Below are 26311 nucleotides of genomic sequence, written 5' to 3'. Positions count from 1 at the left end.
AGATACTTCTACTACATTTCAGAGAGAAATATTATACTTTTTGCTCCATTACGTGTTTCGGACAGCTGTATTTCAGTAGAATTTTAAGTACAAATCCTAATAAAACACAAAATATATCTACCTACCAAACTTTGAAGAACATTTCCGAATGAATTTTAATTTAACAAATATTAATCAGTGTGTGTTTAGGTATTTTTCGGCCAAATATTTACTGATATCAGCTTTAAAAAAGTGATAATGTGGTGCTTTTCTTTGTCTTAAATTACAGAAACCTAAATAAATTTGAAGTTTTGAGTGATTGACAATAGTATATATATTAAATGACATAATAGCATATCATTAAATATACTATATTAACTCACAGGGAATAATTTACTGCTTTAAGTACTTCCTAAATACACTTAATTCCTAAACTAACATCATCAATGGAGCAAATTAACTTGTAATGGAGTATTTTTATTATTTCTATTAGTACTTTTACTGTTGTAAGAGTGTCTGAATACTCGACATGTGGAAAAAGTACTTTATCTCCAAATTTAAATTAAAAAAAATCAAGGTTTCTGAGGGATGCTGACCAGCCGTAATGAAAGAGTTCTTACCTGTGAAGCCCATCTCGTAGCAACCGTTGCCCGGCAACAAAGGAATGTTATGGCATTATGGGATGGATCTCTTTCCTTATATGGTCACAATGTCAATCATCCATCCACACATCCGTCATGCTGTCTGTTGGAGGAGAGAAAGGTGTGTGTGTGTGTGTGTGTGTGTGTGTGTGTGTGTGTGTGTGTGAGTAAATAAGTGTGTGAATGAATTAACTTGTATGAGTTTGAATATTACTTCTGCATCAAAGACTTGAAATTATTTGTCTTTTGTTTTGGGATAAATGCGTCGACTCGATGCAGTGCTGTGACCTTACCGTGACCTTTGACCTTAGCACGACCTCTCCATGGCCTTGACCTTATGGCCACAGCCGCTGATTGAGAGTTCTCAAAGGAATTCTGTCACTTAAATCCACAAAATATAACAAATCTTTAAAAAACAAAACTAAGATTAGCATCACAAATTATATTTTTTTTCAGTCAAATTGTTATCAAAAATAATTCAAATTAATGCATTTAAATACGTATTAAACACCAAATCACAGAGCGAGCGTTATACTTATGACACTGATAAATAATGAGCTTATTTTTGGGATGCTAGCGAGTTAAACAGTCCAAATTCAAACACATTGTAGGTCAGGTGATAAGGGGGCGCGACATCTCTAAGCGGTTGACCAATCACAACAGAGCACTGGGCTTGTGTGTGTGTATATATATATATGATTAGTTTGAAAAAAACAAAACACTTAATGTTCCAAAATATTCTGGTAAAGCTCTGCTAATCAGCGGCTCGGCCTCCACCTTCCTGCCTGTGATGAACCCTTTAGTCTTAATTAATTTCTCTTTGCTTTAAACCAAACCATGAGGAGCCTTCTGTTGATGCACTGCAACACCCGGGTCAACACGCAGCTGACATATCTCTGTTCTGCACTTCTAAAAATATGTTTTAGAGAAGATAGAAGTGGCAGTTATTTAGTCCTTTGTGTGTTTTTATCAAATGCAGAATGTGTGTGTGTGTCATACTTGCCAACCGTCCCGATTTTCGCGGGAGACTCCCGATTTCACTGCCCTCTCCCGGTTTCCTCCCGGGGTTATATTTCTTCCGCATTTCTGACAAAATCAGATTTACTCAGGACTGTTTCCACTCGGACTTTAATACAGCTACACCATTGTTTGGTTTCCATGGTAGCGCGTCTCTTTAGTAGCGCGCGCAACTGAAAGTCTGAGAGGGTGAGGGAGATAGTCACAGAACAAGAATCGACAACTCTCCTCTTCCCTGCCCCCCCCCACGGTGGTTTTGGAAATGCTCCCGATTTCTGAGGTCTCAAGGTTGGCAAGTATGGTGTGTGTGTGTGCGATCATTTCATACCATGCCTCATTTTAGACGAGAACTGATTTCTTTTAATTAATTGCAGTAGACGAGATAGGATTTCAAGCCTAAACGGGGCTGGTTTTCCTAAAGGGATTCTCAATATGTTCAAAATATAATAAAATGTTAACTTTTAAAGACTGAAGTTTTGCTGCTTTAAAAAGTGTTATTTCATCTGGAAAATGAAGCAAGGATGCTCTGAGTATTTTAACATTTAAATTGAGTTTTTGTTGTGGGATCATTTTAGGAAAACTAGTCCCGTGTTGCAGTGGAAGGAGATGTTTTAACGATGATGTGTAACGTGTGTTGATATGAAACGTGTGTTTGTGGGATCAGGGTGACGGCATTCACGGAAAATAAAAACCCTGATGTGGAGAAACGATGAATTCAACTCTGAAAATAAAAACTGGTGCAGAGGCATCATGTTATCCTGAAGTGTGTGTGTGTGTGTGTGTGTTGCTGTCCTTTACTCTACTTTAAAGAGTCCTCTCCTGCTGATGTTCAGGTGTATATCAGTATGTAGTGTCTCTACTTTAAAGAGTCCTCTCCTGCTGATGTTCAGGTGTATATCAGTCTGTAGTGTCTCTACTTTAAAGAGTCCTCTCCTGCTGATGTTCAGGTGTATATCAGTATGTAGTGTCTCTACTTTAAAGAGTCCTCTCCTGCTGATGTCCAGGTGTATATCAGTATGTAGTGTCTCTACTTTAAAGAGTCCTCTCCTGCTGATGTTCAGGTGTATATCAGTATGTAGTGTGTCTACTTTAAAGAGTCCTCTCCTGCTGATGTTCAGGTGTATATCAGTATGTAGTGTCTCTACTTTAAAGAGTCCTCTCCTGCTGATGTTCAGGTGTATATCAGTATGTAGTGTCCCTACTTTAAAGAGTCCTCTCCTGCTGATGTTCAGGTGTATATCAGTATGTAGTGTCTCTACTTTAAAGAGTCCTCTCCTGCTGATGTTCAGGTGTATATCAGTATGTAGTGTCTCTACTTTAAAGAGTCCTCTCCTGCTGATGTTCAGGTGTATATCAGTATGTAGTGTCTCTACTTTAAAGAGTCCTCTCCTGCTGATGTTCAGGTGTATATCAGTCTGTAGTGTCTCTACTTTAAAGAGTCCTCTCCTGCTGATGTTCAGGTGTATATCAGTATGTATTGTCTCTACTTTAAAGAGTCCTCTCCTGCTGATGTTCAGGTGTATATCAGTATGTAGTGTCTCTACTTTAAAGAGTCCTCTCCTGCTGATGTCCAGGTGTATATCAGTATGTAGTGTCTCTACTTTAAAGAGTCCTCTCCTGCTGATGTTCAGGTGTATATCAGTATGTAGTGTGTCTACTTTAAAGAGTCCTCTCCTGCTGATGTTCAGGTGTATATCAGTATGTAGTGTCTCTACTTTAAAGAGTCCTCTCCTGCTGATGTTCAGGTGTATATCAGTATGTAGTGTCCCTACTTTAAAGAGTCCTCTCCTGCTGATGTTCAGGTGTATATCAGTATGTAGTGTCTCTACTTTAAAGAGTCCTCTCCTGCTGATGTTCAGGTGTATATCAGTATGTAGTGTCTCTACTTTAAAGAGTCCTCTCCTGCTGATGTTCAGGTGTATATCAGTATGTAGTGTCCCTACTTTAAAGAGTCCTCTCCTGCTGATGTTCAGGTGTATATCAGTATGTATATGTCTCCACTTTAAAGAGTCCTCTCCTGCTGATGTTCAGGTGTATATCAGTATGTAGTGTCTCTACTTTAAAGAGTCCTCTCCTGCTGATGTTCAGGTGTATATCAGTATGTAGTGTCTCTACTTTAAAGAGTCCTCTCCTGCTGATGTTCAGGTGTGTATCAGTATGTAGTGTCTCTACTTTAAAGAGTCCTCTCCTGCTGATGTTCAGGTGTATATCAGTATGTAGTGTCTCTACTTTAAAGAGTCCTCTCCTGCTGATGTTCAGGTGTATATCAGTATGTAGTGTCTCTACTTTAAAGAGTCCTCTCCTGCTGATGTTCAGGTGTATATCAGTATGTAGTGTCTCTACTTTAAAGAGTCCTCTCCTGCTGATGTTCAGGTGTATATCAGTATGTATTGTCTCTACTTTAAAGAGTCCTCTCCTGCTGATGTTCAGGTGTATATCAGAGCAACAATTAAAAAGAAAACAAAGAATACAAATACAAATAAAAATATGACTGAAATGTCTGAGTTTTATTTGTAATAAAAAGCTGGAATGTTTTAGTTGACCAAAGTGTTTCTCACAAAGCGATTCCTAAATATTTCAGTGTGTGTGTCTCATTTAAAAACACACACATTAGTGTTACAGTGTTAAAGCATTTTATAATAACATATAAGGTCAAATATCATATAACGTTATAATTACCGGTCACTCATTCACATAATTGTGAATTTGAATTGTTACATTTAATATTTTTACAATGCATTTTAATGTGTGAAAATTATCCTTAAATCCCATCAAACAGCACCCAGTGACCAATTCACCTAAAAATATTGCATTAAAACCAGTGCTTTTGATGCAATATAATGTGATTAAAATGCATTTAAACGATGATACCGGCAGTGATTATTAAGTGTTATGGTAACTGACCTTATAGTTATGATCAAAAAGGCTCTGAATATTTAAGAGTGCTTATAACTAATATTATACAGTGATAAAAGCAGATAACACATTATAGGTAGTTTTACAATGCATTTAAGGCATGTGATAGTGTTACAAAGCTTTCAAGAGTCTACCAGTGGAAACGTGTGCAACAAAAGAAACATTTATAAATAACTAAAAAGGTACCTACCGTTATGAAATAAAACTCGCCGTTATTTCCTCACTAAAGTGGCAACGAGCGCTACGAGTTAAAAACGTTCATGAGGACAACAAAAACAAAATGGCTGCCTGACTACAATTTGACTCGCCTCTTCGTAAAGCTCCACATTATTCCGTTTTTAATACATTTTTCTTCAGTTTTTATTAGGGCTGTGCGATTATGGCAAAAATCATAATCACGATTATTTTTGGTCAATAATTGATATCACGATTATTAAAAACGATTACTTTGAAAACATCAATTTATTGAAAAAAAAGATTGAAACAGTGTGTTTTTAACAGTTGATTACCCTGAACTTTAAGTTTAATTCAACTGAAAAACCAAAAAATAATAATCGTTTTATTTCGATTACGTTGTTTTCGTAAGTTTTGCAAGCCAAAATCGTAATCGAGATTAATATACGATTAATTGCACAGCCCTAGTTTTTATCCAGTTTTCTCGTCGTCTCCGCCCCATGATGAGCATATTTAAATACAAGCTTAAACTGAGTTAGTTAAAGTTAATTCCTCTTCCAGTAAGGCTGCACTACTTGGGCAAAAATAACTAAATTGTGAATATTTTGACTGATATTCCAACAACGATTTGACGCATGATATAAAAAAGGGAATTATTTTTAATTAAATCATCATCTCAATTATATATTAAAAATGATAATAGTGTGATGTTTTTAGGTGGATCTGAACCAAACAAGGGTTTTAATTAAGTAAAATACTGTTTCTCTTACTTCATTCAGATAGTTTCAAATAAGCCATTTGGATACTACAGTAAAGTGTCTTTCTACTACTTTCCCGTTAAAATACTGCAGGTTGAAAATGTCTCTCGATGCAGATACAAAGGAGGAAATGTCATCTCACGGCCGTTCTTAGAAGCAGAAGTCCGACAGAGACCATATTCCCGATATGGAGATCGATTTTAAGCTTTGAAACTGATGCAGGGAGATGCGTTTGAGGCTGTCGGAGCTTTAAAAGTTATTTTTTTTTGCAGGAATATTGGACAAAAGCCAGTGAGAGGAGTAACAAGTCAAATCCAGTCCAGGTGGGAAATAGTCCACGGAGTCAAACATTTGAAAACACAGAGCGTTAAATCAGATTTACTCTGGCGGCAAAGGTCCATCCTGTTAACGTGACGATATCCACTTTCCCAAAAATGCCAATAAAAACTGAACATGTGGCTTTTTTAAAATTAAAAACCGCCTGAAAGGTTTTGGGAAAATGTTGAAACACTGGAACTCCATACATTTTTAGCCGTCAAAAAAATTCAAGAAAAAAAAAAAGTATTCCTAGTTTTCAGGATTTCCCTTTTCCCTCATCAGAGAAGGGAAATGTAGTTTTTAGGAACAATCCCACGCTTCCCGCCCACATCTCCCAGAATCCACTGCTCATCCACAAACTCCACCTGCGTTATGACGTCACCGACCTGCAGCGGGGGAGACACAAAGAGAGCACATTATTTAGTAAACAAAACAAAAATATGAGGCTGTTTTTGTTTACATTTTGGTAAGAAATTAAGTTATTGTTAAAAGCAATAAACATTTTAATCAAAACCCAATAAACACAAATGTATTGTTGTCTTTTAACCGATTAATTCGCCTTACATAATAGACAAATGAATACAAAATAGCATCTATTCTGAGCAGAGAATCAACACACACACACATACTTCCTAACAACACAGTCAAACACACACACACAGTCAGTCAGTCAGTCACACACCTTTAAGAAGAGCTCGCCCTCGCCCTCTGCTGTGAAGTCGAACTTGGCCACGCCTCTAACCTCTGCCTGCTGGCCTGTGATTGGCTGAGCTGGAAACAGAAAGCAACATTTTAATATATTATTTCTATTGAGGGGAACGTGTGTGTGATGAGGAAGTATTTATAATTGATTCTCTGATCTGGAAACTGGATAGATTTAATTTTGTATTCATTTGTCTATTAATTTAGTCATATATTAATTCTATTGATGGGAACGTGTGTGTGTGTGTGTGTGTGTGTGTGTGTGTGTGTGTTACCATTGCAGGGCTGTGTGAAGGCAGCAGGGTAGACCCCCTCCTTCCCCCCCAGCTTCCCTCTCCTCCAATCCGCATCGATGTGCTCCATCACCAGGATGAGCGCCCCCTGCTGGAAGGACAGGTCCTCTGCAGTCTGACCGGGGAAATCAAACAGAGCCTCGACCCACTCCTCCACCTCAACACACACACACAATGGATCTATTAGTGACATTTGGACAGGAAACATGTGCAAATCTGACATAAAATCTATTTATTACAAAATTGTGTGATAATGTGTAATATTTAAAACATAAATGATCACTAATCCTAAATAAAAACAACTTTTGAACAGAAGGGATCTTTCTTACTGCAGTCTGAGAGTCTGGATCCAGGGAGGTCTCTGGTGCTGCTGAGGACACAGTAAATAATAAATAAAACTACTATTTACAGAGTACTTTAACCATGAAATATATATGGTGGTGCAGGGATGACGTATTTCTATATAGCAGAAAATAATCTCTATTCAAACGTTTATGATACTTATAGGTTTAGTTCAGCAGGATAATCTCCACATATTAACACATTAAAGCTAATGTTGGGCTATAAGGGAACTACAGCACGGTCACATGACTTCACGTCACCACCGCTAAGCTAAAGGCGGCTAATGTTGGGCTATAAAGGAACTACAGCGCGGTCACATGACTTCACGTCACCACCGCTAAGCTAAAGGTGGCTAATGTTGGGCTATAGAGGAACTACAGCACGGTCACATGACTTCACGTCACCACCGCTAAGCTAAAGGAGGCTAATGTTGGGCTATAAAGGAACTAAAGCACGGTCACATGACTTCACGTCACCACCGCTAAGCTAAAGGTGGCTAATGTTGGGCTATAAAGGAACTACAGCACGGTCACATGACTTCACGTCACCACCGCTAAGCTAAAGGTGGCTAATGTTGGGCTATAAAGGAACTGCAGCACGGTCACATGACTTCACGTCACCACCGCTAAGCTAAAGGCGGCTAATGTTGGGCTATAAAAGGAACTACAGCACGGTCACATGACTTCACGTCACCACCGCTAAGCTAAAGGAGGCTAATGTTGGGCTATAAAGGAACTACAGCACGGTCACATGACTTCACGTCACCACCGCTAAGCTAAAGGCGGCTAATGTTGGGCTATAAAGGAACTACAGCACGGTCACATGACTTCACGTCACCACCGCTAAGCTAAAGGCGGCTAATGTTGGGCTATAAAGGAACTACAGCACGGTCACATGACTTCACGTCACCACCGCTAAGCTAGAGGAGGCTAATGTTGGGCTATAAAGGAACTACAGCACGGTCACATGACTTCACGTCACCACCGCTAAGCTAAAGGAGGCTAATGTTGGGCTATAAAGGAACTACAGCACGGTCACATGACTTCACGTCACCACCGCTAAGCTAAAGGAGGCTAATGTTGGGCTATAAAGGAACTACAGCACGGTCACATGACTTCACGTCACCACCGCTAAGCTTAAAGGAGGCTAATGTTGGGCTATAAAGGAACTACAGCACGGTCACATGACTTCACGTCACCACCGCTAAGCTAAAGGAGGCTAATGTTGGGCTATAAAGGAACTACAGCACGGTCACATGACTTCACGTCACCACCGCTAAGCTAAAGGAGGCTAATGTTGGGCTATAAAGGCTCACCAGTACTTCCTGTCACAGTGCTCTCTGTTGTTGTCGGTTTCTCCCCTGGAGGCTCCACCACTTCGGCGAAGTTCAGTGGGAAGATTCCGATTCGTCCGTGGATCTGGCCCCGCCCCCAGTCCTGACCAATCAGCTCCAAGAGGGCGATGACATCACCCTGAGAGAAGGTGAGCTCGTCCTCCTCCTCTCCCTCGTAGTCAAACAGGGCGACGCACCGAGGACCGCTGCACAGAGAGAGGATTATAAAACACAAAATTAGATACATAAATTAGTGGTTTCCTTTACGTATGATATAGTAGTGTTTCAATATTGTGTGTTACCTGACAGGAGGAGGGTTGAGTTGTTCTTTCTGCTCCGAAGACTCCACAGGAAGAATGGACTATCGGACAAAGGAAAATAAAGTCTTGTAAAACACATTTTATTTTTCTATATTAGTTCTAATTAGTGTTGGAAAGTACATGCATTCAAGTAGTGTATACATTTTTAAACAACTAGATTTGTACATATATTTCTAATCAATGCTATTTTATATTTACACCACATTCATTTGATTTGATTTATTATTAAACCAGCTTTTTGAGGTAAATGTAATCACTATATATTAAAAAAGGCAAACAAATTTGAATGAAAAATTCTTAACAAAGTGTGTTTTAGTACCTGTGAGTCTGATAGGCTGAGGCCCTCCAGGTCAGATTTTGATTGGCTCTCCTGATCCGGCGCAGGCTCTGGTTGGCTGTTCAGGTCCAGGAGACTCTGTGATTGGTCGATGACGGCGGTTTGACTCTTGCCCTCATCTGATTGGTCCTCTGAGGGGCTCGGGTCGTCCAGGACGATCAGCACTTCCTGTTTCTGAAAAGACGTTATAACGAAGATCTATGATGGTGTTTTGTGTGTGTGTGTGTGTGTGTGTGTGTGTGTGCGTATGTGTGTGTGTGTATACCTCATAGCTGTTGTATAGAGGGTGTCCAGCTTTAGGGCGGGGGGGAAGAGGCGGTCCTCTCTTTGATGCTCGTTGAGGCGGCACCTGATTGGTTGACTGGTTTGCAGTGGAAACAGAGGGGGCGGGACTAGTTTTGGACGCGGGAGGAGTCTGATTGGCCGAGGAGCTGACGGCTGGAGGCGGTGGACGCCCGGGGGTGGATTTGATTGGTGGAGGACGAAGGGGGAGGAGCTTCACACCAGAAGGCCTGGAGGGAAAGAGTGAGAATTATTATTATGCTCCATAGCTTCTCTTGTTACTTACATTTGTAATTCAACATGTATATTTCTACTTTCTTTAATGCCATTGTATTTTCTATTGAGATGTTTTTTCTATTTCTTTTAATTTTTATTCTACAATGCCATGTTTTTTTACGCATGTAATTTCACTTGTATCTGTACCGTGGAGTTCAGTTTGACTGTTGATCACAAATGTGCTTCTTACCGTGGAGGACGAGGGGGGTCAGACGTTGCAGTAACGCTGGTTTCTGGTTTGCTTTGGATCACGGCGCCTTTCCTCAGAGCGGGAGCGGGATTTGGAGGTTTTACAGCGGGAGTTGGAGGTTTTATCGCGGGAGTTGGAACCGGTGAAGGTCCTGAGGGTCTCGGGGCCAGATTTGGAGCTAGAGGTGGAGAGTAGATCCAAGAATATATTTCCATTTCTTAGTGTTCATATCAGAAGCTAAAGAGAGATAATAACTGGAGAAGCCATATGTTAAAATGTCTAATTTGATATATTATGTGTGTATATACTGTAGATATATTTGAACATTGAATTTCTTTGTTATTAGTATCATTATATCATTTATTTAAACCAGCTGTTGTAAAATTGATGTCGTAGCCGACCGCACTGAGAATCACTGAGCAATATCGTTTTTTGAACTTTGAAAATATGTGTTTTGTACCGATACCTTTTGTTTAAGTAAAGGGTCAACCAAACTTACCTGAGACGTATTTGTGTTGGAGTCAAGCTTATGTGGATATATAAATGTTTGGATTAGACGGAGCTACACTTTGCCGTTACTGTACATTTGTATTTCCACATTTTTTACTTTGAAATGCTATTTTATTTCTATTTGAGATGTTTACATTTTGGATTGTTTATTTCTAGTCTTGTAATTTCTCTATTGTACAATGCCATGTCTTTTGCTGCTCGTCTTATCTTATCTACTCGTTGTCCTAAGGGTTTTTGTTTTTTAGCTTTTAAGGTTAGTTACATTTGGTGTAAATACTTGTCTTTAGCATCTTTTTTAATGCTAAATTGTTTCTTAAAAATACTTGTTTTTTATTATCCTTATACATTTCTTTGTTTACCTACTTTGCTGTTGTTTATGTTCGCACCACCAGACACCAAAGCAAATTCATCGTATGTGTAAATGTACCTGGCAATACCCTTGATTCTGATATGTAGTTATCGTCTCTTTTTCTTTGTTGGTGTCAACATGTGCAGATGTACCTAACAGGGTAAAACTATTGCACACAGCCTGCAGATTTTCTTTCTTTACGACAAAATATTAAAAGAAATTGGCTGATTATGTAAACTCTTGCACAGCCTAGAGCTGTGACGAACATAAATCAAATTAAAAAACAACTGAACAAGCTCCCTGGTTCCCACATGTTCATAAAGCAGCCAAAATAAGCCTGGATAGTTGCATAATGGGAATTCTCTCTGAAGAAGTCGACCAATCACATGGCTAGGCTGAACACACACAAACAAAAACAGCTGAGAGCACACAACAAGAGTGGAGCCTTTTTTCTTCTGACACAATCACTGCCTCTTTCTTTCACATGGTCTGGATTGACTAATATAACCCCCCCCTCTCTCTTTGACACACACACACACACACACACACACACACACACACACACACACACACACACACACACACACACACACACACACACACACACCACACACACACACACACACACACACACACACACACACACACACACACACACACACACACACACACACACACACCACACACACACACACACACACACACACACACACACACACACACACACACACACACACACACACACACACACACACACGAGACTTATCCTAACCCTAACCAAGTCTTCACCCTAAAATTAATGATCCCCCTTATGGGGACCTCCAATTTGTCCCCATAAGGGAGACAAGTCCCCACACGTGACTATGTAAACAGATTTAGGTCCCCACAAGTATAGTAATGCTAGGCCAAACACACACGACATAAAACCCCCCATATGTTTGCATATTTTCTGCAACAACATGAGCACGATGTGTCACTGAGCTCTCAAACACTTCATTGTACTGAAGCTACATGGAGCACAAACACACACACACACACACACACACACACACACACACACACACACACAATATGTTTGCATATTTTCTTCAACAACATGAGCACGATGTGTGTCACTGAGCTCTCAAACACTTAATTGTACTAAAGCTACATGGAGCTAGTGTTCCCTCTCTCTCACACACACACACACACACACACACACACACACACTCTCTCTCACACACTTACCGCTGGCTCTGCGTGGTGCGGTCAGAGTTGCTGGTTTGGTCGGGACGTTTGGACGGAGACTTCCTACTTTCACTATAACAACAAAATTCAGAAGAAATTAAGATTATCATTTTAGACTACTAATTACTACTATTTCATTAGTTTGTAGTTTTTGTATTTTCTTTATTAGACTTTACAAATTAAAAAAATTATCAAAAAGACATTTTTTTAAAACTTTTTTTTTTTCTGTAATTTTGACCTACAATTGATCATTGTTGCATCTTGCTAAATAAACACATTTAAATAGAATAATATAACATAAAATATGTTCCCCACTGTTATAGAACCACAAGCGTATACATTAAAACAGTTTTTATTTTCCACATTACTTCTAGCCTATTAAACCTCGTTTATCAGAATCTGATCTGAGTGTCAGTTTGATATCAGTAGCTGGTAAAGGAACTACAAGCCTCCCATTGAGAAATCCATCAAACTAATCCGGCTTATCAGCTGTGAGCAAGCCTGTTTAGTTTGGAGTCATTGACTGAACTTCAGAGAGCTTATCTTTATTAACCGGGAGATAAGCAGCACGTTTCCCCCTGCCTCGAGTAAATATTTGTAAAATGACCCGCTGTGACGACCCCCGTGTCCCTGCTGTCCCCGTTATGTGTATGTCCCTTTAAGGATTCTCCCTTCCTCCCCATCAGCACTGACTGATGGCACCTGGCCGCCGGTAACTGAAGAGTGACAGGCTCCAGTCGTGCTCGCTCTCTCGGTTGGAGGGTCTGTTTTTGAGAGTAGCTTGCTACCCGACTTATATGCTTTTGTTTCCCTCCCTCTTATGGCGCATTTCCACTGCAGGGCCTCGCACGGCTTAGTACGGTATAGTTAGGCCTTGGTAGGCCAGGCTCACTTCATGCTGCAGTTTCATTACAGTTTAGTAGCCGGGGCAGTAACTATAGCAACGCAGTGTAGGCGGAGCCGTGACGTCATCTTCAATGCGAAACCAACATTAGCCGTTAGCCCTCAGAGCTCACAGCTCCTCATATCTGTTCAGAAACTAGACAGAAGTGAAACAAGTACAAACTACAGACTGCCTGTGTCATGGAGGATACAGTCGCTGGTTTGTTTATGTCTGTAGGCCGTTGTTGTGAGTCTGGACGGTCGGAGCATATATAACGTTAGCTTAGCCAAGCTACATTTAGAAAACACGCATTTTAAAAAAGGGGTTTTCGCCTGCCGTCTGTCTGCAGACTCAAAGCATTAATTCATGGTTCTTACTAACCGGTATCAGTGTGTTGTTACGTCGGCATCATTTAGAAACGTGTATTACAATTAAATCACGGTCAAATATGTTCATCTTGTTGTAGTTGCCAACTCTCTCACTAGTTTAGCATACTCAGCCCGACTCAGCCCGGTTGTTGGCCTGGAAAGAACCACGATTTTGGAGAGCCAGAAAAACGGTACCCGTTAGCCGGAACTACGACTAGTGGAAACGCAACCAACCAAAACGGGCCGGGTTTGCACGGCACGCTTAAACAACGCTATAAAAATCCAATGTATTATTATTATTATTATAAGTGACTGTTATTTTGTATATTGATTGTAGTGCTTTTATTTATGTCTTAATGTGTGCATATGTATAAATGTGTCTGTTGACTGTATATATTCATCTTTTTATACATATTTTTATATATATTTGTATTTTTTGATTGACAATAAAGTTGACTTTGACGTTAATAACCCTCACCAGTTTGTTTCGCAGCGTCCTGCGTCTCCTCACTTCCTGTCTCAGAGTGAGATCCACTGCTGAGCTCCACAGAGGGTCTGGGGGGTAAAGTCGGGGTTCTTTTCCCAGCCGAGGAGCTCTTTTCCTGGGGAGGAGCTCCGACGCTGGCCCTGGGGGCGACTGGAGGTCTGGGTGGAGGTTTGGCTGCCGTCTCACTGACAGAAGGGGTGAGTTTGGGGTGAGGAGGAGGTCTAGGGGCAGGAACGGGACCAGCAGAAGGTGGAGGGGGGTCCGTAGTGGTCTGAGGTTTTGGGGAAATTGAAGGTTTCTCCGTGTTTCTCACAGGAACCACAACAGGTCCAGATTTCAGGACACAGGAATCAGGTTCAGGGGTTAAATCTGTCTCGGCACCCTCCTCCCAGAATCGCTTGCAGGACGGTTTGGCTGCTTGTGCTACATTTTTGGGTTTCGGGGCGACAGTAGGGGGCGCGGATTTGTTTTTTTCGAGACGAGGACGTGGCTTGGGTTCAGGTCGAAGTTCAGGTCGGGTTTCGGGTCTTTTTGTGGCGGGAAAATCTCCACAGCTCCCATCAGCCACCTGTTGTTGCTGCTCAAAGGCTTGTATCCTCGCTTTTAGCGCCGCCATGTCGTCTTCTCCCTCCTCCTCTTCCTCCTCGCTCTCCGTTTGGCTTCCGCTGTCGCTACGGCGATCGGGGAAACCCCAATCGTCGGTGCTGAACGCCTCGAGAAGCTCCTGAAGGTATTTCCCTTGACTCACTTCCTGTTTAGCCGGGTCACTTCCTGTGCGAGCAGCTAGCGTAGCCGTGCCGTCGTCTCGTAGCTTCACCAGAGTCTGAACTCTGACCTCACTGCTGATTGGAGGAGGAGCGCTGAGCCTGGAGCGGGGGCGGGGCTTAGGACGCTCCAATGGGACGCGAGAAGAAGAAGAAGTGGAAGGAGGAGGAGCTTCTACTTCAACAGACCGATCCCATTGGTCCGTTTGAGAATCAGGAGTGGAGGGAAGGTGTGTGTTTGGTGCCACGCTGAGTGCTGATTGGCTGGCTGAGATGGTGATGTCATCAATGTGAGACTGTTTGGGAGGGCTGGGGAAAGGCGGTCGTTGTGGTCTTACTGGTCGTCTCACTGTAGACACATTATTATTTATAATTGTTAGAGTACAGTTTTATTATTACGCTGTTGTGTTGGATTTTTGTAACTGGCACAACAATTTCCTTTGGGATAAAGAAAGCCCTATCTTATCTTATTTGCATTTTCAGAAACTGGCACACACATCAAACGAGATACAGTTAAATCTACAACAATATATATATAATTACTATTTGTATTACTATTCTGAGGGTGATTGATGTTATGTGTTGTTTTAACTGATTTTTCAGGCCTCAGGCTCGAAAATTCCCAGAACAAACGACCATATCTTCTAAAAGGATTAAATTAATAATCTTTTTTCTCAAAGCAATGATACACCTGTGAGTTGGATGTAGAAAAGTCAGATTCAATATAGATGTTTTTATTTTAAGGTAAATTCAGATTGAACATGGTAACGAAATGTAAATTAATGTCCGTCCAAAAAAAAAATGTACTTGTAGTGAAAACTACCCTTGGATGATGGGATGGTAGACTACAAGCTTTAGGAATCCAAAGTCCAACATATAATAAGTACCCTGTATCCAGATTGATGCAAAACAAGTGACCTTTGACCTTTTTAGAGAGATTTACCAACAAAAATAAACCCTGGGGTCATTTGGGTGGATTTGCCGTTTCTCTGGAACCCATTGGTCGATTTTGATGATTGACACCTCTTTTGAGCCAATGGAATCGAAGGGAAGTTCCTAAATCGACCTACACGTTATTAGTAAACATGAGGATGGATTATCAGTAATCATTTCAAAGTGACAGACACATTGGATTAACCTGTGGATTAACCTTCAGCAGCGTTTTTACGACTTTTGATCAGAAAAACCACAAAGGTAAGACATGTGTCGTGTTGGCTACCTAAAGCTACGTTGTGTGTCGTCTTTGCTGGCTTTCGCTGCGGTGAGTTGTGATCACACAGTGATGATACTTCTACCTGAAGAATCTGCGGAATCTCAGCTTTAATCCGATATCAGTTATGATAAGTAATACATTATTTATACCGTGAGTGCTGTGCTAAGTGCGTTAGCATGTTTTCGCTCAGGGCTCATTTAGACGCTTCTTGTGAGACTTGTATTTTGTTTCAGTAAAAAGGGGTAATATCATCAGTTAGCCGAGTTTCTCCCCGTTAGGTGGGTGTGACACATTCATAGCTTGTTCAATGTTAAGAAGCCCTGTGCAGGAGCCGCATTTAAGTTTATTTTGTTTTGATTTATTTGGAACCTTGATTAATGCATTTTTCTGTTTCAGTGAGAGGGCAGCGGGGCTCAGGTGAAGGGGGCGGGGCTAAGGCTTTAAGTTGGAGGTGTGGTGTGTGACGGGAGGGCAGCAGGGCTCAGGTGAAGGGGGCGGGGCTAAGGCTTTAAGTTGGAGGTGCGGTGTGTGACGGCAGGGCAGCAGGGCTCAGGTGAAGGGGGGCGGGGCTAAGGCTTTAAGTTGGAGGTGCGGTGTGTGACGGCAGGGCAGCAGGGCTCAGGTGAAGGGGGCGGGGCTAAGGCTTAAGTTGGAGGTGCGGTGTGTGACGGCAGGGCAGCAGGGCTCAGGTGAAGGGGGCGGGGCTAAGGCTTTAAGTTGGAGGTGCGGTGTGTGACGGCAGGGCAGCAGGGCTCAGGTGAAGGGGCGGGGCTAGGGGCTTTAGGTGGGCAGTGGGTGCTTTAAGTTGGAGGTGCGGTGTGTGACGGCAGGGCAGCAGGGCTCAGGTGAAGGGGGCGGGGCTAAGGCTTTAAGTTGGAGGTGCGGTGTGTGACGGCAGGGCAGCAGGGCTCAGGTGAAGGGGGCGGGGCTAAGGCTTTAAGTTGGAGGTGCGGTGTGTGACGGGAGGGCAGCAGGGCTCAGGTGAAGGGGGCGGGGCTAAGGCTTTAAGTTGGAGGTGCGGTGTGTGACGGGAGAGCAGCAGGCAGCAGCAATACCGTCACTGACACGCAGACGCAACCTTATGCTGAGTAGAAGACAGATTATTAGGATCTGATGTTTAAGTTTATGTTAAATATTGTTTTCGTATTTCGTTTTACTGGAAATAAACCTTGAAAAGCAACAGAACCGTCCAGTGGTTTTTGTACTGCGAGTCTGGCACTGCTTCCGAGGCCCCAAGCTCTACATGTGGCCAAGAACATTAACTGTTGAGGTGAAGGTTACAAGACAAACCTTTCGGGATTTTGGCCACTACACCCTGAGACACAGTTTCGTGAAAAAAAAGCCAGAAGCTATTACTAGTAATAAGTGACAATCTTTCTTCTTGATCTCTTAAAGCAGGGGTGTCAAACTCAAGGCCCGGGGGCCACATTCGGCCCGCGACTTCATTTTATGTGGCCCCACAAGAGCTTGCAAAGAATATAATATGTTTATTATACGGTTACATGCTACAGAAGCACGTTGCCCATAAACTACATATCCCACAATGCATCTCAAATATCACTTTTTTCTCAGAATTTGCCTTTTTTTCTTCAAAAATATGCATTTTTTCATAGAATTCCTTTGTCTCAGAATTAGATTTTTATTTCAAAATGTCACTTCCATTTCTTTTTTCTCCAGATTTTGGCTTTTCTTTTTAAATCATTTTGGGACATACGCACTGAAGAGACTTGCCCTCGACTTCTGCTTTCAGACGTAGTTAATTATGAAGTTATTACCCTATCCGATGATAATCCAATGCAGAGGCAATGATGTAATATAAAACATTATTTTATATGATATGATATATTTATATATGTATTTTCTATATAGTATTAAAGTTACAACCGGCCCTTTGAGTGCAACCATAATGCTGATGTGGCCCGCGATGAAATTGAGTTTGACACCCCTGTCTTAAAGTGTGAAATGAACTTTACTTGTATATATTTACTAGAAGATAATTGAGCTTCCTCTCACCCTGGGGGTCGGGGGCAGATCCTGGGTCAGTCTGCGTGGCGATGGTTATTGTAGAAGCTAGACGTGATGATAATGATGACAATGATGATAATGATGATAATGATGATGATGAAGAGCTGGAGGGAAGAGGAGGAAGAGGAAGAGTCTGCTCCTGCGTCTTCTCCCTGATCACCTCCTCATAGGATGGAGGAGGCTGAGAAGGAGAAATGCATGTGTTCAATAGGTTGTAGTGCACGTGAATGGTCTCATCTCTGTCTGAAACGCCTCCTTTGCTTACTTCCAGATCGCAGACTCACCTGAATGGACGGAGGGATGGTGGGACCCCAGATCTGAGCGGCAGGAGGGGGGGGGCGGGGGGAATCCTGCAGAGGCCCCCGGGAACCAGGAAGTGGAGGACAGAGGCTCCGCACACAGGATGGTGATCTCTGGGCGTCTAGAAAACAAGCACAAACAACAACAACAACAGGAAGTCAGCGACTGAGAAATATATGGTAAGTCTAATTGAATTATATATTTATGTCACTGTCAGTTAAATCAGGGGGGGGGGAGCCTCGCTGCGGGGAGGCAGTGTGTGGACCTGTCAGCGCAACTTCCATGATGCCGAATTTAACACACACATTTAAATAATTGGTTTAAACGGCATAATAATAATGAGGACGATCGTCCGTTCTGTGATTCTCCAGAACACACATGTTACGATATTAGGGTCACGCAGAGTGAGATGAGATCGCTGTCCCTTTAAGAGAGAGAGAGAGGGGGGGGGGGGGGGGGGGGTGGCGTGTGCATGTGTGTGTGTGTGGTAGAGCGACAGTGAGACGAGGAAGCAGAAACACAGAGGTCTGTGATGTCTTTTGTGAAACAGAACAGCAGCTAAATAAATGCAACGGCCTCCGAAGAAGAGCTCGCCTCTCTCCAGCCATTGAAGCTAAAGTGGGTATTGAACCTGAAGCGTCTGCGCTCCTCGACTACGGTCTGGGAGCCGACAGGAAGGCTCAACTCACAGATGGCCAGTCCGCCCCGTGTAGCATGTTATTTCGCTTTCAACTACAGACACAGCCACGCAAACACTGCGGCGTGTGTCCGGCTCCTTGTGGGCACTGCACTTAGTGAAGTGCTTTCCTCCGTGGCGAGACGATCAGCTCCACGGGGGGAAGCGGCAGAAAGTCACCTGGAGATAAAGAGAGCGGGGCTGCGCTGCTTCCTTCTGCAGGGAGCGGGGAGACGCGCTCTGGCGGCTGTCTCGTTCAGGATCCGAAAATACAATTTAAATATTTTGCACACTTATTCCACTTATTGGCACGCGGCGCCGTAACCAGTGGCAAACTAGGGGTTGCCGACCCCTGGTTTAAATTCGCGCCTAGCTACAACATATTTCTATTCTATTGTATTTGTTTTATTGTGTTGCACTGTTGGAGGACCTCAGATCTTTATTGACATAACTACAAATGACAATAACAGCGACTGAGAAATCCATGACACGACACATTTCATCATTCCTAAACATAACTAGTCGATATTTTCTAGTTTTCTGACTTGTAATCCTTTAGATGCTTAAAACCACCAAAAAGTAGTGTTTTCTGTATACTTTAATGCGAAAAGGGATATTTGTAACCAGTCGGACAGATAAGTCAATGAGAATCAACATTTTATTTGTGATGCATTGTGATTTCTTTGTGCAGGAAACCAGGGAAATTACATTTTTCTTTACCCAATGTTTTTGTACTTTATGTTTCTTGCCTGCAACAAACGACCCATTTGATAATCGATTAATCTATCGATTAATGAAACGATTAATCGACTATTACGCCTTGCCCAATTTCTCAAACGCTCTTATTTAGCCATCAACTTTTAGATTTAGCTTGAGGTTGTTTTAGGCATGTGGAAACGAACAATGAAGACAATAAAGATGAATACTTGATTCAAAAATGCATGCATGTAGCAGAGTGTGTGTGTAAACCGCCCCCCCGCACACAGACGGGGGAGAGAGATCTCGTCTCGATTGGAAAGATCGAAAATACACCATAGACGCATTTGTTTGTCTTTTTGCGTATTAGAAACGAGTTGAGACTGTGATATAATGCTTATGTAGCAATAATACATGACATATATTTTTTAGAGCCGGGACTCGATTAAAAAAATTAATCTAGTTAATTAGAGGCTTTGTAATTAATGAATTGCATTTTTAATCAAATATACATATTTGACCTGAGAACAGTGAGAAGCAATTTCCACATGGATGTGACTCCAGGTGGTCGACAGTCGAGTGCAGTCCAGTGAGCCAGGGAGCTGGTTATTCTCTCAGACGTGGACTGGCTCATCCTGGCCCTGAAACCAGTCGTCTGGTTGAGTGTGGGTTGGGTCAGGGTGTGGTTCCTTGCACTCGGAGTCGGGCTAACGTCCAAAAATAAGTGCGATTAAAGTGCGAGTTAATTTTTGTGTAATTAACGCGTTAAAGTCCCGAACCTAATATTTTTTAAATGTCTCCAGTACCAATAAAAAGACCGATAACGTTGGAGCTTAACGGTGCGTAAAACACACGTGATGACGTCACCAAGGAATCGACGACAGAATTAGTTGCCAACTAATTTGGTAATCGATTTTAATCGATTAAGTCGATTAGTTGTTGCACCCCTAGTGCACACTTTACTACAGGATCTGATGCAGCTAAAATGATGAAACGATACAAACAAAAAGCCCAACTCTGCCCCGAGTGATGCACAAGGGTAGTTTTTGAAAAGAGAATTTAGTTCAGACTTTGTAAAACTGTTTAAAAATAAGTTTATAAAAGCTTCCAAATCCAGCAGGAGGTTGATATTGAATCCATTAAAACTCCTCGCACGAAGATATGGACTGTAAACACGAAACATCACGCTTGCTTGTTTACTAAAATATCCCGTTTTCCTGACTTGACAAATAACTTAGAGAACATCAACATAAAACAGTCCGACAGAGGAGACAACGAGATATCTGTGCTATATTTAAAAAGCAAAGATACAAAATCAAACAGTAATCTCATACGATTTTAGGGAAAATGCTCCCATATGGACAGCACACTGCTTTAGCTTCAGTGTGTGTGTGTGTGTGTGTGTGTGTGTGTGTGTGTGTGTGTGTGTGTGTGTGTGTGTGTGTGTGTGTGTGTGTGTGTGTATCTCACCTCCTGTCTCTCTCTCTCTCTCTGTCTCTCTCCCTCTCTCTGTCTCTGGACGACTCGGAGAGAGACGTCGTCCTGGTGGAGGCTGAGAGACACACAGGAAACAGTTAATATCAAACAATACTAACAAACAAATACTTACGGATAAAGCCTTTAATAAGTTAAAAAAAGTGCCGCTGTCAGATTTCTCTCCTGAGGTTCCGCAGTGCCTGTTCTTAGAAAGAGTATGACGCTCACCAGGGTTTTTTTTAATAGGCAAGTTTATTTATATAGCACCTTTCAACAGAAGGCAGTTCAAGGTGCTTTCCAAAGACGAAAGACATTCAGACAAAGGCATTTAAAAACAGTAAAAGATAATAAAAGAAACATTAAAAGACTGTCAAAGTTTTCCCCAAAACTAAGAAAATACCCAGTCGTACCTAGTACCCCACTATAAAATAGTCCTACCTTGTATCCTACTATAAGCTCACAATAGTTAAGAAAATGTACCCTATAGTCCTCGAACTATAAGACCCTTTAGTTTTTTCCGAAACTAACAAAACTGGCCCCTCGTTTGACCCACAAACTATTTAAAAGCTAAGTGTACCTGTGTCTTTCTAGGACCGTGTCTTAATAGAAAGATATAGTCTGAGTACTGAGGCGCTGATATTGTTTATAAGATGTATAAATTCTAGATGGTGGCGCGGACGTAAGCGACAACGCGACGCTAAAAACAAAGCTGTCTCCCGCCGTCTGACGCTCAGATTCCTGGAGTCATTATACCGTTTTTTGAGGAACAGAATATTGTTTTCTGGAATCACTTTAACGGGGAAAAATCAGCATTTTTGGTTTGAGTAAGAGGGCGCAGCGTCTGTCTGATTAAACCCCGATGCCATCATATGTACTTGTAAACCCCTAAAATAATCTGCACCGTGATTACAGTGTGAATTGCAGCGACATGGGTTCTCTTTGTGTTTAAATGGAGCGTATCTGCACTAAAGCACACAAAGAAGAACAAGATAAAGAACAAGAACTCAAAACTAGTGGTGCACGATATTATATTAGGAATTATGACGTCATCCTGATAAACCCGATCAAAGTATTAATATACAATAATATAATATAATAACAACCCGATAACAGTATTAATAGCCCCGATAATATAAAATATATTTTTTGGGTAGAAAAAGATACTGCGGTGTGGGTGGATTGGGATGAGGGGCGCTTGTTTTTCCCTCGGCTCCTCCCGTGTTGCCAGTACTGTGGTGTTAGTGGTTTAGGAAGAGGGGAGTTCTTCACACATCCAGCGCTCCCTAACTCGTGCCTGGCTGTGACGTAAATGGCGTGCGGCCGTGAAGCCAGGACAGCAAACAAACATGTCGTCGGTAGTATGGGACTATTTCAAAGTTTCAGAGGTAGATAGTTCGCTTGCTATTTGTATTTACAGATACAGAAGTTCCACGAGGAGGGGAGAAGGCAACGAGCTATAATACTTCCAACCTGATCAGTCGCCTGAAACATCGCCATGGCTACGGTGGTGTGTTAACAGCGTACGAAGACGCCTGCGCTGCTAAACTAGCGGCGAATCCAAAGCCAGCTGCAAAGGCACCGGGGCTTTCACCTATCCACGAGGCTTTTGAAAAAGGCAAGAACTTTATTTGGGAAAATAAATCTGGTCACTTTGAAGTCAGAACTGTTCTTGGCTTTGCTTTGTTCATAGTAGTAATGCTCATGTCCTTTGCTCACTACTAGTCTCTTTTTACCACCAGGTGTGCAAAAACTACAGGTACATTTAATATATATATATATATATATATATTATATTATAATCGGTATCGGTCTTGAGAAGCAGGAAGTTATCGGTATCAAAAAACCAATATCGTGCATTCCTACTCAAAAGGCATATACTCACTTCTCTTGATGGCCGCTCTGATGGACGACAGAGGACCCTGACTGCGGAGAAAGAGAACGAGAGGAAAACATGAGTCACGTTTAACCTCAGCCGACCCGACTGCGGTTTCATGAAACCCAAATTCCACAAACAACTGCTGTGAACATCCTTTTGCGTCCCAGAGGAGACACTCATCGACGGTATCTTCACGAATATATATTAATAGAAATATAGATAGACCAGAAATAAAAGCTTTTGACGTACAAGATTTCCGAAGACAAACATATAGTGGGCTAATGAAGAGGAATACCAAGCTTTGAAAGATGTTAACTGTTCCAAGATAAGCACATCTCATGGCCTTTTTGTAAGATGTATTATGAATGGTTTAACTGTTTTGTATCGCTTGCTACATGCAGTTAACCCCCTCCTGGATAGCATCTGTTGTTAGCATCTTTAGCTGAATCCTCAGAGAGAGATTTTTTAGAAAACTGCCCTGAAATTCCCTGCCGTCTACTACCCGAACGTGTTCAGCAGTTGCTAGGCAGGATAGGAATCAAGAGACTCACCCAGGAGACAGAAGGAGGTCAGACGGCTTTGACTTTCTGTCTTTTAAATCGTCTGTGTCTTTTCTTTGTCTCTGACTCTCTTTTACTCTTCCTTTCTGCTACAGAGCTGTTACCCACGAACACACACACACCCACTTTAAACAGCGATGGAAACCTTTCATCCCCCTTTTTCCATTTCAGGCCGTCCACAGGAAAAGGGTTGGACAAAAACATTTGAAAAACAGATCTAGTTAAAACTTGTTGGTCATTTTTGATGCTGTAGTTTCTATGTTTTTGACTTTCTACTTTTCCTTTTTGCCGAGGTAGTTTTCTTGTGTTGTTTGGCAGATGTTTGAGCCCTTTCCCTTTCCCCACATGACGTCACTTTTAGAGTGTGTGTCAGATTACAGCTACAAAAGGCAGCAGGAGGGTTTCATACAGAAAGTGACAGAAATAGAATGAGGAGATGCCTAAAGGAAGGGAGGCGTTTCTGATTCTGTTACCATGAGTAAAGCAGTCTTTTACCCAGTTTCTTTTTACATTACATTGTTACACTGACCCCTATTTTGTTTGTGTTGTGCAGAAGCATGCAGAAAGTGTTATTCAAACAAGCCAATGTGAAAGTAAATGGCTTGCTGGATGTTAAATATATTTAATTTGAAGACTTTTTTGGTGTTTTCCCTCTCCTGTAGTGTGTTGTATAGGTTTGTGTGCATCTCAATGGTCTGCAAAGGCTTAACCCGCCCTCAATAATGTGGGTTTAGCAGCTAAATCAGTCAGAATATACCACTTATTTTACTGTAATTCAAACTTTAAAACAAGGAAAACATTCACAATTAAAAAATGTTCTATTTATATATTGCCCAGTCCGAGTTAATTATTCACGAAAGAATTATAAACTATGCTTTAAGAAAATGTTCTTTAACTTTTGTTGTCCAAGTCTGTTTGGACAGGAGTGTGTCAGACGGGAGGAAAGTAGATCCGGCAGAAAATAGTCCCAAGCTGGACTTTAAGAGCAGAACAAGTCCACCTACCTTGTGTTCTTTCACATGTTTAAACTCTAACAGAACAGCTGATTTATGAGGAGTTTCAACATCAATCGCATCTCGCTGGCTCAACCTCGCTCTGTCCATGTGTGTCAAATTAAACTCAAAAGGAGAAAAGGTGAAAAACGTACCTGAGACGATGCTCTGGTTTACGTCGACCTGGGAACAGAAAGAGATTGTTAATAAAAGGCTTTTTTACTTGTATTTTGATCACATCCATCTTGTTTTCCAACTATTTAACATATTTTCTGTACTATGCACAAGAGATGGTTACACAGATCAAATACTTATTCAATCAGAATAAAATAGGGGATAGCGCGACAACAAGAGGTACAAATAAAAGCAAGACATAATAAATAAATAAAGCGCTTTGAGCAACAGGAAAAGCGCTATACAAATTAAATGTATTATTAATATTATAATAAATAAGTAAACAAAACATAAGTCAAATCTATATAGTTTACGATTTAAATGACATAATAAAATGAGAATTTGTCTTTAAATTGTTGTTTGAAGGAAGGTTTGTGAGCAGTCCCTTCAGTTGTTTGTTGTTTTAATTGAAAACAGTCCTCTGCGGACAGGAAGTGATGCGTCCAGGTTGTTCCTAATTTACAGTAAGAGTCGTGGTGCAAAATAGCGCCACCTACAATCCAAAAATAATCCCAGGAAAGGAACGATGCCACTGTCCATGTTGGCACTGAATCACAGGTGACTTCTGGGAAGTGTAGTTTAACAGTATCGTTAAGAAGCGACAATCAAAAAGTCAAAGGTAAATTACTATGTCTTCAACCTCGCCTCATAGTGAGAAAATAGATGCATAAGTAAATAGTTGAAGCTGTTTTTCTGCATCCGTGTGCATTTAATCATCTCCTACCTCCTTTCTTTTAGTGATACTCAGGTCGGCTTTACGTCCTGTCGTCTCCAGAGAAACAAGATACGAACGGTTTTGTAAAATAACACGTCTTTCTGTTAAAAAACGCAAAAAAAAACTCTTTTCTGAGTCCTTCTTCTCTGCCTCCAGACTCTCTCCGTCTCTATAAACTCTGACTGGACCTCCTGTGTTCCGTCCCAGCCTCCCGATTGGCCGAGAGCACCCAGGAAGTGGCGCTGTGATTGGCTGCTGAGGGATTCTGCTGCAGTCATCAGGAGTTTTTAACACTTCCAGATGTTTGCTCTGCTGCAGGCTGGAGCAGCGTTCAAACACGCAAATGCACCGCGCAGCAGATTTTCCTTTAACGCTCAACGTCATCGGTCGGGTTTCTTTTTCGGCACTTTATATGAGTAATGGGTCCAAAGAGTACGCGGCTATCAACTCAAAAAGGGTTTAAATGTCTTTCAACTCCTCTTCACTTGACTTTTTAGACTGGTTTCCAGATGGTTACAAGAACAAAGCTGTACAAAGATGATGAAATTGGACATTTAGCAGCTAAAGAGACATTTGTGGATGTAGGAAGGGACTGAAACGGAGCAAAAAGAACGTGCATATTGGAGTTATCAGGTGGACAGGTACACCGCTCGGGCTTTATAGTTATTTTCATTATTGATTTGTCTGTAAAAAGGGTGGAAAATAATGAAAAACTGACCATCAAAATGTCCTAAAAATGTTCTTAACCCTACACGTCCCTACACGTCCTTACCCAAAGACACTGAGATGATTACGACTTACAAACAACGAATAACTTCATTATTATATATTGTAACCTTATTGTTTTAGCTCGTAACGCCACTTCATGTCAAGGCTAATATTTCTCTGCTTGTGCCGTCAAGACACAACTTTTGACTATTCAAAACATAAATACTCATTTTTAGAGAAATGTAAGTTTGTGTTTGTCCGTTTTGGAACAGAAAGAGTTGATACAAAAATAGATAAAAACCAAGAAGAGTAAAAGTCCTAAAACATAAATAAAATAGGAGATAACACCAAAAATATGAATAAATACTTTGAGGTACTATTATAATAAAACCTTTACAATTTTGAAAATGAAAGCTGTATAATTCATTCAAAAT

At 41.4% G+C, this 26311-nt stretch overlaps 1 protein-coding gene across 1 annotated transcript in view; it reads right to left on the bottom strand.

The window, feature by feature from the left end:
- Positions 1-4117: 4117 nt before the first annotated feature.
- LOC117463917 (SH3 domain-containing protein 19-like) overlaps positions 4118-26311 on the bottom strand; it is a 32372-nt gene continuing 10178 nt past the window's right edge. The window contains 17 exon segments of the mRNA XM_071206521.1: positions 4118-6189; positions 6486-6574; positions 6781-6955; positions 7128-7168; positions 8456-8679; positions 8776-8834; positions 9113-9304; positions 9396-9642; positions 9879-10056; positions 11965-12036; positions 13694-14815; positions 17693-17885; positions 17989-18042; positions 18044-18125; positions 20847-20928; positions 22735-22775; positions 24436-24463. Coding sequence (XP_071062622.1) covers positions 6082-6189; positions 6486-6574; positions 6781-6955; positions 7128-7168; positions 8456-8679; positions 8776-8834; positions 9113-9304; positions 9396-9642; positions 9879-10056; positions 11965-12036; positions 13694-14815; positions 17693-17885; positions 17989-18042; positions 18044-18125; positions 20847-20928; positions 22735-22775; positions 24436-24463 — 2987 coding nt within the window. The 3' untranslated portion in view covers positions 4118-6081.

The sequence above is a fragment of the Pseudochaenichthys georgianus genome, chromosome 18 (assembly GCF_902827115.2).
Source record: "Pseudochaenichthys georgianus chromosome 18, fPseGeo1.2, whole genome shotgun sequence".
NCBI classification, from domain to species: domain Eukaryota; kingdom Metazoa; phylum Chordata; class Actinopteri; order Perciformes; family Channichthyidae; genus Pseudochaenichthys; species Pseudochaenichthys georgianus.
The sequence above is the reverse complement of the archived record's forward strand: the minus strand, read 5'-3'. Positions and strand labels throughout refer to the sequence as shown.